The following is an 18,477-nucleotide window of genomic DNA, read 5'->3' on the forward strand; positions in this document are numbered from 1 at the left end:
GTATATTGTGTTTTTATATGATGTTAGCCACTCTGAGCCCAGCTCCAGCAGGGGAGGGTGGGATACAAATAAAAATTATTATTATTATTATTATTATTATTATTATTATTATTACTCACCAGTGACAGCTTCAAATCAGAATAATCCAGTTCCCAGTTAGGAGTATTCCATAATCTAAAAAAAGCAAACTTTGATTAAAGGAAATAACATAATTAACTTGCAAGCTATTTCTGTATCTGATCTGATCCAACAAAACATTTTGTTATGTTTTTAATATATGTTCCATCAACATGTTCAAAGTGGCGTCCATGGTTTTATCCTACTCCCAGTTTTATTTTCACAATCCTGTGAGGTAAGCTAGACTGGAGGATAGGGCCTGTTCCAAGGTCACATAGGGAACTTTGGCACTGAGTAAGGATTTGAACCTGAGTCTCCACAGTCCTCATGAAATGGTCTAACCATTACAATCAGAGACATATTTAGGGCAACACAACTGGTTCAGTTGCACTGGGTGCGGAACCTAGAGGGTGCCACAACTATCTGAAGGCAGCCCTCTTTAGGGAAGTTTTTAATGTTTGATGCTGTACTGTTTTTAATATTCAGTTGGAAGCCGCCCAGAGTGGCTGGGGAAACCCAGCCAGATGGGCGTGGTATAAATAAATTTATTATTATTATTATTATTATTATTATTATTATTATTATTATTATTATTATTAATTTATTTAGACTGAAAGGCAGGGAAAGGGGCATTGATTTTTGGAATTTTGACATTGCATAGGGTGCTACTGAAATTTGAGACCTCGAGACCTGCCACTGCTACAGTGCACTGTCTCTTCAAGTGACCAGGCAGGGAGCAGGGTATTACCCGGTACGTTGCCTCAGAGTTGATGGCTTCTCATGTTTCTGTAGTGGTAAAGTGATTGTAAGAACCAGATGTTAAAAGGTGGTGCTAATTTCTTCCTGCAGTTCATTAAACTTTGCATTGGGAACAAACAGCTGTTGTAACATTCTCCAGCATCAAATTGTAATTGTACCATACTGCAGATAACCCTGGAGGTGACATTTCCATCTACTAATACATGCACCAGCAGTAACAGTGGCATGTATTTTTTAAACTGGAGGCATGTTAATACTGCGAAAGCTTTCAGTGGCCTCACTATACCAGCATTTTAAGACAACTCCAGCAAAAGGGTTGTGAGCTTTAGTTAATAGCCATTGAATATCTTCATGCCCATTGGTTTTCTCTCGTATCTTTTTTTACTCAGTTATTACTTGCCATTAGGACACCTTGCGCCAAATTGTAAGATGTATGTAAAGAAATCTCTTCCTTTCATATATTTCAAAGTTGCTACCTGTTGTTTTTATTGAATGCCCCCTAGTTCTAGTAATGATGTCAAATAGTAAGAAACACTTACTGGTTTCTATCCAAACTCGTCATGTTTTAATTTACTTCTTACCATCTCACTTTACCAGTCAATCGATCAGTCAATCCCCTTTTCTCTCACTAGCCTTTTTAAATGCCGAGTCAGTCCTGTAAAAAGGCTTCCTGATGGAGTATACTTATTTTCCCCTTTCCCCCTTTTTCCATCTATCTGTCTGTGAGTGTTAGTGTTCCTTTGATAAATTATCAGAAGTCTTCTGGAGATCGTAAAGCCCTCTTAGATATACTGTGCTGAATTTTTCGTTCCCCACATTTGTCAAACATTTTTCTGTTAGCTATAGCTGCTGAAGGTTGTGACTGTAAGCCAGTTTGTTTCTTTTCATCTGGCCGCATTCTGTTTTTTTGCTTGGTTTTTCTAAAGCTGGCACTCCTACTAACCTTGTGTGTGACTTTAGAAGGAAATATAAAATTCTTCCAGCACAAGGTCCTTTGAATTGCAGGAATCATTCTCTTCAAACCGATCTCTGCAACTGGTTTGGTATTCAGATAGCAATGCATTCAGAACTCCAGAATATTTTGAAAAATATTCTGTTTGTGCCAATGACACTCTACGTATTTCTCTCTGCATGCTCATTTTTAATGTCCTTTCATTCTATGAGATTGTTATAATATCAATAAGAGCCAGCTACTGCAACTAATGAAAGGGTTTAATGCAGATTTACTTCACATTTTAATACTAGTGTATTCTCCATAGCTATAGCACTATAAATCAGTCAAGACTTGGTTAGCTGTCTTAAAAAAGGAAATTTTCCAATACTTTCCTCTTTGTAGCTTGGACTTGGAAAACCAGTGCAAATAAAACAGCAAAATCATAGAAATTTCTGTGTCATCAGTTTGAAGGCAAAGTTGCCTCAGTGTCCTTCTTGCACCTTGAACAGATATTGGTAAATGTTTTCAGTGAAGGCCAAATCATTCATTTCTATGGGAGCTGTAGGAATGACCTTCTGCCTTCTTAAAATTGCAAATGATTTTCGAAGGGGGAGTGGACATCCAAAACTTATAGTTGGCTTATTCTTTTGCAGCAAAGCATGCATACATAGATTTGCTCAAGCTTGAGGGTTGCTTTCTTCAGCACTATTCAGATATTCAATTATATTCAGAATGTAGGCCAATGAATGCAATGTACTCAACACTACGAAAATCCACGGGATATTTTTATTCAGTTCAATTTGTGGGAGCAATGAATGCAAAGTGTGAAAAATGCCTACTATTTCAATAGCTAGAAGTTACAATAAAGCTTGTTTAAAGATTTGCTCAGCATTTCAGAATACCAAATACATAAAATCCATTCGATTCTACCATAAAAAGTTTTATAGCAAAATCTCTGAAATCTACATTTGATGAGAACGAATTGTAATTAAACTTTAGAGCTTACAGATGCTGTATTCCAAGTCTGATACGCATGTTGAGAAAGAGACAGCTATGCAAATAAAACTCTGGGCCACAAACACTAACTTGCTTGCTGAAATTCCTAGTCCCTTGCAATGATCCAACATTCTGTACTATTCAAAGCACACCCAGGAATTCACAAGAGTAGCACCTTCCTACTTTTCTTCAGTGTCTGGTGGGGCAAAATGTTCTAAGATTAATATGTTCGGTTTGAGAGGATGGCTGCTATGGGGTGAAAGATTAATGAAAGTCCGTTTCCGTGCTTATCTTTCTTTGTCATTCATTTGGTATAATCATTCCATTATGAGGTTTATAATGTGTTTCCTACTGCTTAGGTGTATTTTTTCAAATGTGACTTTAAGACAGCAAGTTTGCCAGTCCAGTCACTACTTTTTCTTTTAATTTCTTTTGAGTGTAGTAACAGCTCACATCTATGGTCAGGTTGCAGGACTGTGAAAATTTATATAGACCTAAAGAAAAGCTTTTGTATTCTTCTAATGTAAACTAATACTGGATTTCAGAGAGAAGCATGAAAGATATAAATACAGAGGGCTGGATCCAACAAAGCCATTCCATGAGCAGAATGACTTCTGCCCACACAATGGAATTTCCTTTCCCTCTCCTCCCTCTGTGCATTCATTTTTTTTTTTGGGGGGGGGGGTTACTAGTGGTACATGGGGTAAGGAAAGAGAACTGCAGTCCCATTGTGAGAGTGGAAATTGTTCCACTAATGTAGTGACATTGTTGAATACAGCCCAGAGATACAACTACCTAGATTTTTTAGAAGTGGCATTCCTTCTTACAATCAATATTACATATGGGGAAATGTTAGTTTACTACAGGAGCTGATGTGGTGGCTTCTTTCTACATACAAGAAATAGGTGGGGTTGCTGTCCTCTGTTCAGAACACACAGATGTGTAGTACATAATTTTTAGACCATATGAAAGAGAAAAGGCATGCATATATGGGTCTAGTACTCCCAGAGATAATGAGTACCTTCATTTATAACATTTAGTCTTCTAGAGAGGATATCCCTCTTCACTGACAAGGGTAACCTTTATGTCGACTGCTGGATGCGCTGCCAGTTAAAAGAGAATTTAAGAGACAAAGCAATCACAATTTAACTATTAGCATTTTAGTAGTCATTATTAAAATATTGATTTAAAGTTCTGCTGGGTCTGTGCAGACTGATTAAAGTATTGTCTTGACATGGGGGGGGGGGGCGGAATCCCCAATGTTTTCAAGTTGTTATTTTTCTTCACTGATATAACTTTCATCCAAATAAATCTATTCCAGCTTTTATTTATTTATTTAATAAAAAAATGTGTGTGTATATAAACATGCGTTTAACTTTATTCCCCTTTCTTCTCATTTTGCAATTCCAATCCACTTCAGAGGCAATGAAAACAACACAGATAGCCATTAAAGTGTGGATTAATCAGTAATCTTTGTAATGATGCAGCCAGCTTGTTGAAGATGTAATAGAATCTTAGTCCAATTATTGCATCATTCCACAGCTTTATAGGACAAAATATCAGCCTAACATGAAATCATAGAGCTTAACTAGATCACTGGAGCTGAATTGTAATGTGTGAGAAAAGAACCAGCCATTAATATGGGACAGCGTTCTCTGGAGGAATCTTGCCATCTTAAGATCTAGCCTCATTTTTTAAAAGTATTAATTTAATCAAAACATATCAGCTTACAATTTTTTTTTAAAAAAACCCAATTTTCATTGCCTAAAATAAATTCACTCAGGTTGAAATTTGAGCAACCAAAACAACACACTTTAGCTGGGTTCATGATCATATGAAACTCACTTATACCTGGAAATCGTTTTGAATTCAGCAGTCCTTTCCAAATCCCCAATTCTGTACAATTTTGGGGTCAAAGTGAACTGGGTCAAATATCACTGCAACCTCTGTGAGAGTGCACTGTAAATTGTCACCAATAACAGCCCGTGGAAATAAGGGGGAAATTATTCTTAATATACCTTTCGTACTACTTTGCCATAGAACTGGCTAACAAACTGGTGGACAAGAAGCTATTATTAATAGGGCAACTGAGGAAAACTGTTGTGTAATATAGCTTGCAAGTTTAGTTGCTGCTGGCAGATCCACAGCATTCTATGCACATAAATGTTGTAATATATATATATGTAGGAGTTTATAGTGCCAATAGGCCATGCTCGTGTTTCTGTGTCCTTTGAGCACATGGAGACTTTGAGACCCCTTCCTTATTGCAAATAATTTACGGTAAATGCCAAGATCCTTCTGCTGTGTTTGTGCAGTTCAGAAAAGACAATCTGTTATGGGAAGCAGTGCTCTAAAATTGCACTGAAACACCAGTGTCCCCCAAAAGTTCTGTCGCTGGGGTCATGGGACAGAATACATCAGAATGTGTATTAATCATTTCATCACTACATTAAACTAAAATAAAAAAATTCCTTCCAGTAGCACCTTAAAGACCAACTAAGTTAGTTCTTGGTATGAGCTTTCGTGTGCATGCACACTTCTTCAGATACAGATGTGTATCTGAAGAAGTGTGCATGCACACGAAAGCTCATACCAAGAACTAACTTAGTTGGTCTTTAAGGTGCTACTGGAAGGAATTTTTTTATTTTGACTATGGCAGACCAACACGGCTACCTATCTGTTACATTAAACTATGCATTGTTTGTTCCAGGGACCTATGTACTTTCAATTCTGAAAAACAAACAAGCATCTTTTTAAATAACCTGTATACAGATTTAAAAAATGTTATTGACTTCATTAGTTCAGTGCTTTTGAGATCTTGGTTGGAAGGAACACACTATAGATACTTGCTTCTTAACTTTTCCTATGCCTCTGCAGCACTCACTGTTTTCTTTTGTGCATTTATTTTGTCCAGTTGTTACATGTGTCTTGGAAAGCAACCATTCAGTAGATGTCAGTGAGTGCTTGAAGTGGGCAGAACCTATGCCATCCCTTGTTCAGGACTGCCTGATTCCATGCAAAGATGACTGCACATTCACCCCTTGGTCTAAATTTTCCGCATGTGCTTCAGACTGTGAATCAACGCGAAGTAGAAGACGAACCCTCACAGGTAGTATCAATATTTTATACTTCATCCTTTAGTCCTTTTGTTTCGATATGACTTTGGTGTAGACTTTGAAAATTTGTCAGATACAGTTAGGGCATTGTTCATAGAAGGTGCTTTACATTTATGTTGAAGTAGCACAATACAGTTATCTTTACTGAAATTCGTGCTCCACCACTGTGCCACTGCAGGAGTTTGGCCAGGAGGGACATAGAAGTGGCCACTGAGTATCTCAACCACCACAGTTTCAAAGTCAACACAGGAAGGGGCTCCCTTAAACTAGTACAATCAAAGCAGTGGTTTTGGTTACAAAATGACAGCAAAATACAAAACTTGGCTGTCACTGACAGACCAAATGGGATTCTAGTAGTCATCATCTTTTTATAATGGTAGCCCATCAATGAAGTTTCATAGTAGCCGACTATGACTGGCTACTAGTCGTGTGACTAAATGGATGAGTGGCAGCATCACTCCAAATACCAGTTGCTGGAAAACACAAGAAAAGTGTGTGCTGTTGCCCTCACGTCTTAGTTGTAGGAAACAGTGAACAAGCCCTTGGTTTGATCCAGCCACACTCTTATTATATTCTTATGTCCCATCAGTCCACAGGTAGCCCCAACTTTTATTGCTTTTTTTCATGCACAAAAGCTTCAGCTAGCCTAACTGGTCACAACCAGTCACTGTTCTCTCTCCAAGCATATTCTATGTGTCCATCCATAGGCAACACCTCTTGCCTGAACTATTCCTCTGTTGTCAGACTACATGAATCATTTGGGGATGAAGGATTGTCTGGAAAGTGACATACTTGGCACAGCACTAAAACATATTTGTCTCTCAGAGAAAACAGCCTAGAGGCCGCTTAGGAAAGATCCGCTGGACAGCACTTCACAAACGGCTTGTCAGTGGAGAACAGCACTTCTGTGTTGCTGTGATGAACTCTTTTTTTGACAGCTAGCGTAGCATTGAGCTGTTGTCGTTGCAATGTTCTCTCTGTTGAGAACTAGGGTATTAGAGTGATTATAAGGCTAATCAATGGAACAGGAAATCTGTTTATATCTAACTGCACCCTGACACAGGAAGTGCCCAGTTCAAATACCATGTCAGCTATGAACTCACTAGTGGCCAGTCTAAACATAAACTTTAATGTGCAGCATGTAGCTCTCTCTTTCTCCCTTCCTACTTTTATTCATTACAGGTGTATGGGGGGCATCCTTACCAAAAAAAATGTAGTGTGTCTGAAGTGGGGGGCTTATTTCTTTGCTCCCAAACACAGTCAGAAAGAAAATCTGCCCTGCCCCATTCCTAGGAAGAAAGGAAAAAATATTCCCATTAGTTCCAATGACAAGTCCCCCCTCCCTCCTATGTGTTCTAGAGAGGATTATTTTAGTTCCAGCTGAATTTGGGAGGGAAGAGATAAGCCTTCCCTTCCTACACGTTGCCCTGTTGCATGGCTTTAATTAAGAAAGCAAAGACCTAAGAGACATGTAAAGTGGATTTGGCAGTGAGAGATTGTAGGCTCCTACCATTTCCCCAGCCTCCCAATTTTGATGTGAGGATCATCATCATCATCCTTTAGGTGTGCCTCCTGGGGACATAGGGGATTCACGACACCCTTCCCCTGATGTCCCTGTTCCAAGCCCATGTTGAGTGTGAGGGTCTGAAGTGGGCTTCCGAGTGCATTCAGATGACCACACCTAGAAAACTCAGCATGCTGAGCATACTTGCAAGTTCCCTTGAGTCCCTCATGCTAAAAGTCATAAGGGAGTGGAGAGGACTAGGCTGGCACACAGAGATGTTGGGAACATGGGCAGCGCACATACTTCCAGCCCCCCACATACTTGTTGCCATTGTGTCTTCAGGCTAAATGCCTCAAGAGGACTATACTGACATACCCTACTGTGTTGTTGTGGGCAGTCCCATCCCGCTGAATGCTCTAAAGTATTGATTAACAAAAAGGAAAAAAATCCTTGCTTTAATTAGTGAGAGAAGGTGTAAGTGTAGCACCATTTGAACTCCTCTTGTCTAATGTACTGCTTAAGTAGTTCACCCAGATGGCTGACAATGTCTCTAAGTGAGTATATTCCAGGAAGGATTGGAATCTATTCTGTTTAGCTCCACAGAGAAATGAATCATCAGTCATCTCTGCACTCTCAATTAGGGGTGTCATGAGAAATTGAATATGGGCACTCATGTAGGTAAATTTCCCAGTCGGTTCTTTCTTTCTTTCTTTCTTTCTTTCTTTCTTTCTTTCTTTCTTTCTTTCTTTCTTTCTTTCTTTCTTTGACAAACCAAAGTGGTCAATTCAGTCCACCTTGGACTGCCCACCTGGATTTTGCTTGTGCACAGTCCTTGCTCAAAGAGGGGGGGGCGTACATTGTGGGCTGTTGCCAGTTCCTTTTTGAATGGGAGAGGTCTACCGGAGAGGCCTCTCCCATTCAGGGATCGTCCACAGCTCCCCCAGGGAAACCTGCAGTTTACCACTGAATTGGGCCAAACAGCAATTGGGTTTTCTCTATATTGCTGATTGTCCAATTCAGTGGTAAAGAGAGTGTTTTTCAGGAGAAAGCTGTGGGGAAATATAACACTTGGGACAGGTGGAAGTCTGGAGAAGCTCTCAGGGATGAGCCACCATGCTGGCTATCTCACAAGGCAAGATTTGTCCCTTGGTAGGAAGACGGGGGTGGTGCTGTGGTCTAAACTACTGAGCGTAGGGCTTGCCAGTTGGAAGGTCAGCAGTTCGAATCCCCACAACGGGGTGAGCTCCTGTTGCTCGGTCCCAGCTCCTCCCAACCTAGCAGTTTGAAAGCACAGATAAATAGGTACCACTCCCGTGGTAAGGTAAACAGCATTTCTGTGCACTACTCTGGTTTTGCCAGAAACAGCTTAGTCATGCTGGCCACATGACGCGGGAAAACTTTCTGCAGACAAACGTTGGCTCCCTCAGCCAGTAAAGCGAGATGAGCGCTGCAACCCCAGAGTCATTTATGACTGCACTTAACTGTCAGGGGTCCTTTACCTTTACCTTTTTAGAAGGGCTTGGGGGGGAGGGAAAATAATCCCGTGAGCAGTTGGAAGAAAGGATGGAAAGGTCTGAGATTTGGGGAAACCAGGGGCCCGTTAGCAGTCTAGTTAAACAACAACCCCATGCTCAATGAGTTTAAGTTTTTGGTGGGCCTGGTTGAGGGGACCCAGCTCATTTTCAGAGTGAGCTTTTAGTCTATTGCTCTCAGTTACCTATATTTCCATGTTGGTGCCAATCCTCATATTCACTTTGTGCATTTAGTCAATGTACAGTATAGCTATTTACAGTGACCACTTGATGTGAATGCATGCATGCACAGAGACCCAAATAGTGTGTGTGTGGAGGGGTGTTCTCTGAAGAAGAGGAGGAAGATGCAGTTCAGTCCTCTATGCATTTGCACAGAACATTACCCTGTGAGCATGGTAGAAACACACACAGGTCAAGGACCAAACCTGAGCTTTCAAGAGCATCAGGCTAATATTAAATCCTTTGCCTGGGCACCATTGCCACTCTACTTCAACCTTAGGCAGCAATAACCGGATCTGACTCTCCATTTGACATTAAAGTGTTTACTGCTTTGCTCTAGTAAATACAGCAAGATCAAACAATTGCAAAAGAGAATCCACTTACCCCCTCTATTATATGGCAAAATGTTTTTGTTTTTTTTAAGGAATAATATAACATTGGCTTTTATATTATTAAAGGTGGAAATGGCGCCTCTAGCATATCACTGTTATAACTCACAAGAGAATTACTTTAGGGTATAATACCAGGTGTAAAAAAAAGCAGAACCATAAATGTTACCCTACTGCAAAATGGCCATTCAGTGTTTTATGATAAGAATTTAACTATATGTATTGGTAAGCCATGGCTTCAGGGAGTCTGAGAATTCCTGTTGGTTTTTAAACACAGGCATCACAGTGAAAGCCATTGTAGTGTAAACTCTACACACACACACACACACACACACACAGGCAAGAATAATCAGAAAATGGTATAATAATACCCATGCCTGAGTAACTCTTGTTCTTTAACGAGCCATGTTCATGAATTCTCATGTGAACAGATAATGCAATAATGTTATTGAGAAGCTGCATGATGCCTTCCTTACAGTAGCAGAGCACCCTTTAATTGGTTGCATGTTACTTTAAAACAAACAAACAAAAAGGCAATAGCTACTGTGCATTTTTGATATTGAGTCCTGGAACCTCTTTATGCTGGAAATGTTTACTAAAGCTGTCATGTTTATTTCTTTCCCCACTTTGTTGTTGAAGCCTTTGATGTATCACCTCGGCTAATAGAATGTCCCGATAACTAAAGTATTCCCCTTTTAAGTGGAAATAGAAAATATTAAATGCTATAAGTGCAAAGCGTGACAGCAAAATGTTTCTCATGTGTTTTATTCTTATTCATTCAGATTTGGTATATCATAGCATAGGACAGTAGACACAGAGTTTGGCTCAGGGTCATACGAGATGTTACTCCTACAGCCAGTGTGGTGTAGTGGTTAAGAACAGTGGACTCGTAATCTGGCGAACCGGGTTCGCATCCCCGCTCTTCCACATGGAGCTGCTGGGTGACCTCGGGCTAGTCATACTTCTCTGAAGTCTCTCAGCCTCACTCAACTCACAGAGTGTTTGTTGTTAGCCACTTTGATACTCCTTAGGGTAGTGAAAAAGCGGGATATCAAATCCAAACTCTTCTTCATCTTACTAATGCCCGCCCTTGCTATTCCTACGGAAGTCATCTAGGTCTCATGTATGGGAGTATCTGAAGACTGTGGACTGGACAGTACAGATGTGGGCCTCCCCATTTCCTAATGCATGACACATGGGACTAAACAGAGACCGCTAAAGTCTTAATGCAGCAAAGGAGCCTGACAAGTCTTCTTGCTTTATTTTGAGCAGAATAAGGTTGGAGAGACTACAACGCTGCAGAAGTTCAGTAGCAGGTTATATGCTTAGCTCCGACTTATGTGGTGCAACCACAACATAGCCTATAAAGCTGTGCTGTTGACATGGCAGCTTTCCAATCCCACATGACCCCCACTTTCCTGTGTTATTCCTTTATTCCTGGGACACATCCAGAAGGGTGGCTCCCATGCCACTCTTGTAATATATGAATCAGCTGGACCTTATTTCCTCTAGAATAGGCATAGGCAAACTGGGCCCTCCAGATGTTTTTGGCCTACAACTCCCATGATCCCTAGCTAACAGGACAGTGATCAGGGATGATGGAAATTGTAGTCCCAAAACATCTTGAGGGCCGAGTTTGCCTATGCCTGCTCTAGAACACCCACATCCCTCCATAATCAAAGCATAGTTACACACCAAACACTCCATTTTAAGCAAATCACAAAAAAGTGAAAGTAAGCAAAGAAGGAAACACTGTTTAAATCTTGAGGCTATGAGAAGTGCTGCCTTGGTTGATTTATTAAAAAGGAAAGTGAGGTAGCTGGTATTAATATTTTTCTCAAATTTATCTGATTCATCATGAAAATTGGTCAATTTTATGGCTTTTATTGAAAATCATCCTGCTGCTTAGAGTATGTTAATGTGCACGTGGATTAGCTTCCTTCTTACTTTGTATTTAATAGCATGATTTATTTTATGCTTAAATACATGTGTGGGCTTTACATTTAGCATTATTCATTACAGAAGCATCCCCAAGCAAATGCTGGTTAGAAGGTAATTTGAGGTTACACTACTTTGAAATCTGTATTATGCAGCTAACATTTTTGAAAAAAAGCTTTATGTTCAAGAAAGGCATATTTATCTTCTTTAATCATTAACTCAGCCAAATGTGCAGGCATTGAAACTGACTGTTTTGTGTGCAGGAGAAATAGACTATTGCAAAATATTGTTGGGTGATGTCCTCCCCGTCCCCGTCCCCCCAAAAAACTGAGCAGTTTTTGTTAATGTTCAAAAACCATTTTTATTTAAATAGAAAAAGTCTTTAAGACTGCTGGGTCTTGATTAAAAATAATTTCTGATCATCATTTTTAAAACCAGCTCTGAGAATGTTAACGTGCTAATTAAAAACCATTTGGAAAATAGAGTGGAATGAATATTCTTTGATGCAAGCAATCCAGTTAAATTGTATTATTATCTCAATATCTGTAGAGAGAACTCATGGTTGGCTTACGTGCAACTTTTCACTTTCAAAAGTATTACTTGACAGCTGCTGAGTGTGCATACTTATTGTGTCACCTGTTAATGCAAAGTGAAATTAAGCCCTTGATGCCGAGATACAATGGGATAAAGAAAAGTTATGTTTAAAGATTGTCCTCTCAGGACAAGTCCACTTCTGGAATAGATTGGTAGATTTGCTGAAGTCAGGAAAGAGGGAAGGGGAGGAAGAATTGTACTTGCTTCTCTCAGTAGAGAACCTTGTGGTAAACTGAAAGTGTGATACAACACATTGAAAAACCTTAAAAGAAATAACAGTTTTTGAGCTTCAAATGAGAAGTGATGAGAAGTTTCAGTGGTGTAGTGCTTACCTGGGCTGGACTTGGGCTCCTTTAGTATGATGTCACTGGAAGTTTGTTGGCATTGTGTAATTTCTTTGTGTTTATTTACAAATATACAAGTTGAACATGGGCGGTGTTACACTGTTAAACATTCTTGACCAAAATACCCTGCCAGGCCTTAAGTATTTTTTGTCTACTCATAAAGTTATCCCTGATCTCATAAACCTCCAGTACATATCCCTGTTGTGTATTCAGCTAATTTGCAAAATAAATTCGAAGGAAGAGCTGCAGCTTGCTGAATCTACCTAGTAGGTTTCCCTAAGCAACCAGTGATGAGGTTGCAGGGCTTAAAGTGAGGGAAGAGAAGGGAGATAATAAATTTACTTTCTTAAGATAATTATGGGACAAATTAAGAGCTTTTTCAGGTGTGTTTTTTCTTAATAAGAGTAGGCAGACAGTTGTTCTCTTTCTATCATTTTGTGCTTCATCCCAAACAATTCCCCCTCCTCCACAAGTTCCTTTAGGTTCTCTGGTTGCCCTGGAGACAGCGACATTTTCTCGGCCCTCTGGAGCACGGGCAACAACAACTAACAGATGTCTTTGAACCAGCTCTTCTGTATTTACATTTCGGATTGTGTTGGTTCTAACTGTATCAAACCCCTTCAAGTGTAAATAATACGACATATTGTTATCAAAAGCAGCAGATGCTACGCTAACAAGCATATTTTCCCGGTCGGAACAGGGAGAAGCAGAAAGCGAGACAAGTGCCAGAATACAGAAGTGTATCCCCTTGTTGAAGCGGAACCATGCCCTTGCACAATATTTACCAGCCGGCCCCATGGAAATTGGTCGGAATGCATAATTTCCATAGGGAAAACAGAGCTGCAGCTAGAACAGAGATTTCACGGGCATGCCAAGGAATGCGGAGAAGGGGTGCGCTTCAGAGCCCTGGCCTGCTACGATAAGACCGGCAGACTTGTGGAACCGTCTCATTGCAACCATTCAGGTAAGTTAGAGTGCCCTGTATAAACAATGGAGGCCCAGAGTCTACCACTGGTCATGTAGCGTTTGATACCTTTCTATTTCCCGTGTCATACATTAGCTGAATCCCAGATAAAAGAAGACAGGGAAACTTAAGTAACATTGCGTTAATCAAGCTTAATATGTCAGTGGGCTTCTAAAGAGGTCCGCCGCTTTGAAGTGACTCATTTCCGTTTGGAATTTGTTTGAATTGAATGCACACCCTTCGTTGAAGCTGGTGGTAGCAACTGTTCACAGTGTCCTGATCTCCTGGGCACAATCTTTAGTGCATGCTGGAGGTAGGGGGCATCTTTATTTGTTATCCAGAAGGGAGGATTTCAGCAGGGATACCTTTCCTGACAAATGACATCTGCTGAAATTCCTTCTTCTGCACACCTATTAAAGGTATAGGAACCCTCTCCTCCTTTGCACCTGTGCATCCCCATCATTCTACCCTGACACTGAGGTCCAACACCGAGGGCCTTCTGGCGGTTCCCTCACTGCGAGAAGCCACGTTACAGGGAACCAGGCAGATGGCTTTCTTGGTAGTGGCACCCACCCTGTGGAACGCCCTCCCATCAGTTATCAAAGAGAACAACAACTACCAGACTTTTAGAAGACATCTGAAGGCAGCCCTGTTTGATCCTGTTCTTTGACTGTGAGGTTTGTATGGCTTTCTTTAGGATTTCTGTGTGCCAGCAAATCAAATGTTGGTTTAGTCATTGGTTGTACTCCTCCCTCAGCCATGTTTCAGATGAGCTGCCTTTTTATTTGTTTGTCGAGGTGCCATATCAATGCTTATCCATTCGTAACATCTATCATTTCCTTAAGTTTAAAAAGAAAAGAGCCAATTTTTAAATGTTGCACAGTTGTTGTTTTTATAATTTGTGGGGAGATGTCATAAGTGCTAGCTAATTACCAATGCTCACAATCAGTTCCTACTGCAAATTTACAGAACCCTTTCCCCGCCTAAACCCAAGGTGTGGAAATGTGTATTTTTAAACTGAAGTCTGCAAGGCTATACACATTTAGTCAGGGTTCAATGGAGCTGATGATTCTGTAAACATGCACAAGAATGCGTTATGTAATTCATTTGGCATGTATAAGACATATCAGGGATTGCACTTGAATGGCCTCACTGCACTATAAGTGTAATGTCAGTCTTCAATTGTAGACCGCTATTACCATGGTTTGTAGATTAGAAACTTAAATTTATATACTGCCTTTCTACAAAGGAAATCATGTCCAAGGCAATTATAATCAACGAAGCATAAACAAGCTGCAATAAAGGTAAAGGGACCCCTGACCATTAGGTCCAGTCGTGGACGACTCTGGGGTTGCGGCGCTCATCTTGCTTTAATGGCAACCCACATCTCATTAAGGTTGCCTGCCCCATCTGTCCCCTGTGGCAATCTTACACACCATGCTGCCCCTGCACTCTAGGAGCATTCTGAATTAGTTCCCTTCCTTTGGCAGGGCTAAGGGTGAGATGACACCCTTTCACATAGTTCAATGGCAGCCTGCCTCCCATGCCTTACAGCTTCGTTTTGAATTCTCCTTGAGCTGAGGGCTGGGATAAAACAAGTGGAAGCAGCCAAGCCTTTGATGGTAGCCAGTATATCTCTCTCCCCCTGCAGATCTGACAGCTGGTTAATTGTCTTCTAATTACTTCGTTATAGAGAAACAATGGTATTGAGTGTGGCATCCCATCCAATAGGTATGACCTAAAAATAACAGTGCAGAGGTGGCAGGATTTATGGAAAGAGAATGAAGCAGAAGAATTAAGGAAGGGTGGGAGTCAGTACAGCAGAACATTGAACACAGGCCAAAGGACTAGTAGTCTGTTGCCTGCAAACATGAGCTGGAGATACAGACTATTTGTTACCCTATCCTGCTAAAGAGTTTATTCTCCCATCAAGCTGCTGTGTTTTGCTTTATCTCTTCCCTTTGCCTGCTGTCACTTTCTGTCACTCTTTTTGTTTTGGTCATTTCCTTCCTGCATACCCTGTACATATTCCAGTTTGCTCTGCTTTTCTCATTTTGGGCTTTGTCATGCACTGCCTCCCACTATCCCCAGTGGGGAGAAAGGGTTGTTAGCAGAGCTGGTGTTGTGCCGATCAATTTGGTTGTAATGAGAATCCAAGGAGGGAAACCAAACAGGAGCAGACAATATGAAGATATTCTGTAATGGAGGAGTTCATTGGAGTATAACAGTTTCATTCTAGCGCTGACAGTAAATTCAGGGAAGGCAGCTTCTTATGAGTCATTGCACACCTTTCCAGATTTTGCCTTCTCAAACTTTTTATCAGTAAAGGCAGCACAAGCGAACTATTTCATTAACAGGGAGGGTTTCCCCATTCTTTCCTTTCCTGTGGGCAGCAATTTTAATCAGGTAAAAACTCTTTGGCAATTATGGCGTATTTTGATTTCTTGTTAGTATGCCTCATTGAAAAACCAAATTAAAAAATAAATAAAAAGCAGCATTGCTTGTAAAATTATTATTTAGCCCTTATACACTTGAAAATACTGCTTTATACAATAATCATATATGCTGCAACTGTCTCAGTGTGCAGAGTGCTATGTCACTCACCATCTCCTTCTTTGTCACAATTTCACCATGGCTATTTTTTGGTTGACAAATAGAGACATGAGTCTGAGAGATGGTGAGTCTTTAGCTGGGTACTCTTGAATAAAATACAGTTGCCTACACGCTGGACCACCTCAGATGTACCCCACTAGCCGTGTACTGTGCCTCTCAGAAACTTGACAGTCCACCTGGGTTTGCAGTCCTAAGCAGACAGCAACATGTGGGTGGGGTGTTATCGAGCCCTTAGCTGTCTGTTTTCAACTTGGCAGATTGCAAGTTGTGCAGACTTTCATCTGGGCTCTTAGGAGCTAACTCAAGAGTTTCTCCTTACATTCCACCTCAAATCAGCACCATTATCGAAATTAAATATGTACAGTCATACCTCGGGTTAAAGTTGCTTCAGTTTGAGCACTTTCGGGTTGCACTCCGTGGCGACCCAGAAGTAACAGAATGTGTTACTTCTGGTTTTCACCGCTCGCACATGCACAGACATTCAAAATGGCATCACAAGCATGTGCAGAAGCGGCGAATCACGATGCACAAATGCGCAGACGCAGGTTGCATTCTCTTCAGGATGTGAACGGGGCTCTGGAACGGATCCTGTTCGCATCCAGAGGTACCACTGTATATGAGGCACAGTTGAGACCTCTGCTTTTGGACACACGTAGCTTGGCCACACGGGTTTTGATTTTGGAATTGCATATTCTTCCCTAAAAAGCTATGAGATAACCACCCGTTAGTGTCAGGTCCTGAAATGGCAATCATTTTGTCATACCTGCAAACTGCTGTTGCTGTCAATGGGATGCAGCTGCCTGGAACACACATCTGCAGAGCAGCTGTTTGAGCTGTTACAAATCACATTGTTAAAGCAATCCATAGATAGGTGCAGGTGGAAACGTGTCAGTCTAGATATCAAGGAACACAGTTGGTCCCTAACTGAGACTTTGAAAAGAAAAAGGAAGTTCACCAAGAAAATTCTCGACTTGCTTGTTTGCTTGAGGATTAACCTTAATTAACACCGGCAGTACCCCCCCCCGCCCCCTGCTCTGGACCCTTCTCTAGATCTTTCCTTCTTTTGCTGTAATTGTGGGAATTTGCCTCCTGCAGAATGAAAATGTCACAAATTGGCCTCTGCTGAGCCACTGAAATAACTGGCATTGTTGATATGTGTCCAAACACAGCTGCATCACACAGAGAGAATGAAGACTTGTGCTTGGAAACAAGCTCTCTGGGTAATTCTGGTTTAAAGCTATTATCCATTTCTTGGGACATTGCTTAGGACTGAAGCAGTGAAATGCAGGCTTCCTCAAGGTCACTTCCTCAAAATATAAGCTTCATCCCTTGCAACCTTGGAAACTGTAGCTTAAGTGCAGGTGCATGAAGCATACACTGAGAACATAAGCAAAGGCTACAACTGCTGGCAGCTTGTGCTGTTTCCAGGATTTTTCACCCACGGGCGTAGCATTAGTGCTGTCCACTGAGGTGTCCTGGCCCAGGCCCTTTCCCTCACAGTCCCTTAAGGGGACCCATCCCATGTGACTAAGGAACTTGCCAGATGCCCCGGCACCAGTTGTAAGGTGCGTCAAACAGTTGTGACAAATAAATAAACAGCCCTGCAAGTGCAACAGAATAAATATACATATATACAGAATTAGTATGGATAAGGTAAAAACAACAACCCAGGAACGAGATGACCAGTTATATTCTGATTAAGATTCCTTCCTTACCTTGACAAGCAGCAGCTAATCTGGGTCCATAGCAGTCACAATAGTAGCTTAAGACTTAGTTAGTACCATGTGAAATGGTAGGTAGGTCTGAATAGGCAAGAAACACAATGCCTGTGCCTTTGGAAGGCCTACCCTTGTATACTTAATGAGTAGACCACCCTACCTAATGAGCAAGCATATGCCTACCAGCCATTCCAGGTCAGCCTTCGCCCACTCCCTTCCAGCCACTTGGTGACTGGCCGGGAGAGGAACTGAGAGCCAGGCAGTCCTCTGTGGCTGCAGCAGCCAGGCATGCAGCTCACCTTTTGTCTTTGCCTCCATCATTATGTCACAGATACAAAGCGTCTAGTGTCATTGGGAATCTGGGGTTAGTATTCAGTGACACTTTGGCCAGAAGGATGTAGACCCTGTCGTGCACTTCCTCTAAATCCAGCGCTCTAAAAAGGATCCTATCAGTGGTTAGCAAATTGCCCACTGTGAGGTATGGGAATCTTGCTGATAAAAAGGTAAAGGGACCCCTAATCCCAGTTCACCGTGTCACAGAAGATGCTGCTGTATTTGTCCTATCACTGTCAGCTAGAACTGTAAATACACTTGACATATGTGCAATGCTGTTTTAGAGTGTCATCAGTTAATTAATCAGTGCTGATTATTTATTTATACTTCAAGCGTTTCTCCCACATCACAATAAGCTAAGTGCAAGAAAGAAAAAAGAAGTGATCCTGCATGTATGCCTTGATAAC

At 41.1% G+C, this 18,477-nt stretch overlaps 1 protein-coding gene across 5 annotated transcripts in view; it reads left to right on the forward strand.

Moving 5' to 3' along the window:
• THSD7B (thrombospondin type 1 domain containing 7B) overlaps nucleotides 1–18,477 on the forward strand; it is a 633,259-nt gene that overhangs the window by 527,465 nt on the left and 87,317 nt on the right. For all 5 annotated transcript variants that reach the window (XM_082197355.1, XM_082197356.1, XM_082197357.1 and 2 more), the window contains 2 exons: nucleotides 5,721–5,915; nucleotides 13,143–13,406. In XM_082197355.1, coding sequence (XP_082053481.1) covers nucleotides 5,721–5,915; nucleotides 13,143–13,406 — 459 coding nt within the window. The remainder of the gene's footprint in view (nucleotides 1–5,720; nucleotides 5,916–13,142; nucleotides 13,407–18,477) is intronic.

This window comes from Podarcis vaucheri (assembly GCF_965113315.1).
Source record: "Podarcis vaucheri genome assembly, chromosome: 1".
In the NCBI taxonomy this organism is placed as follows: Eukaryota; Metazoa; Chordata; class Lepidosauria; order Squamata; family Lacertidae; genus Podarcis; species Podarcis vaucheri.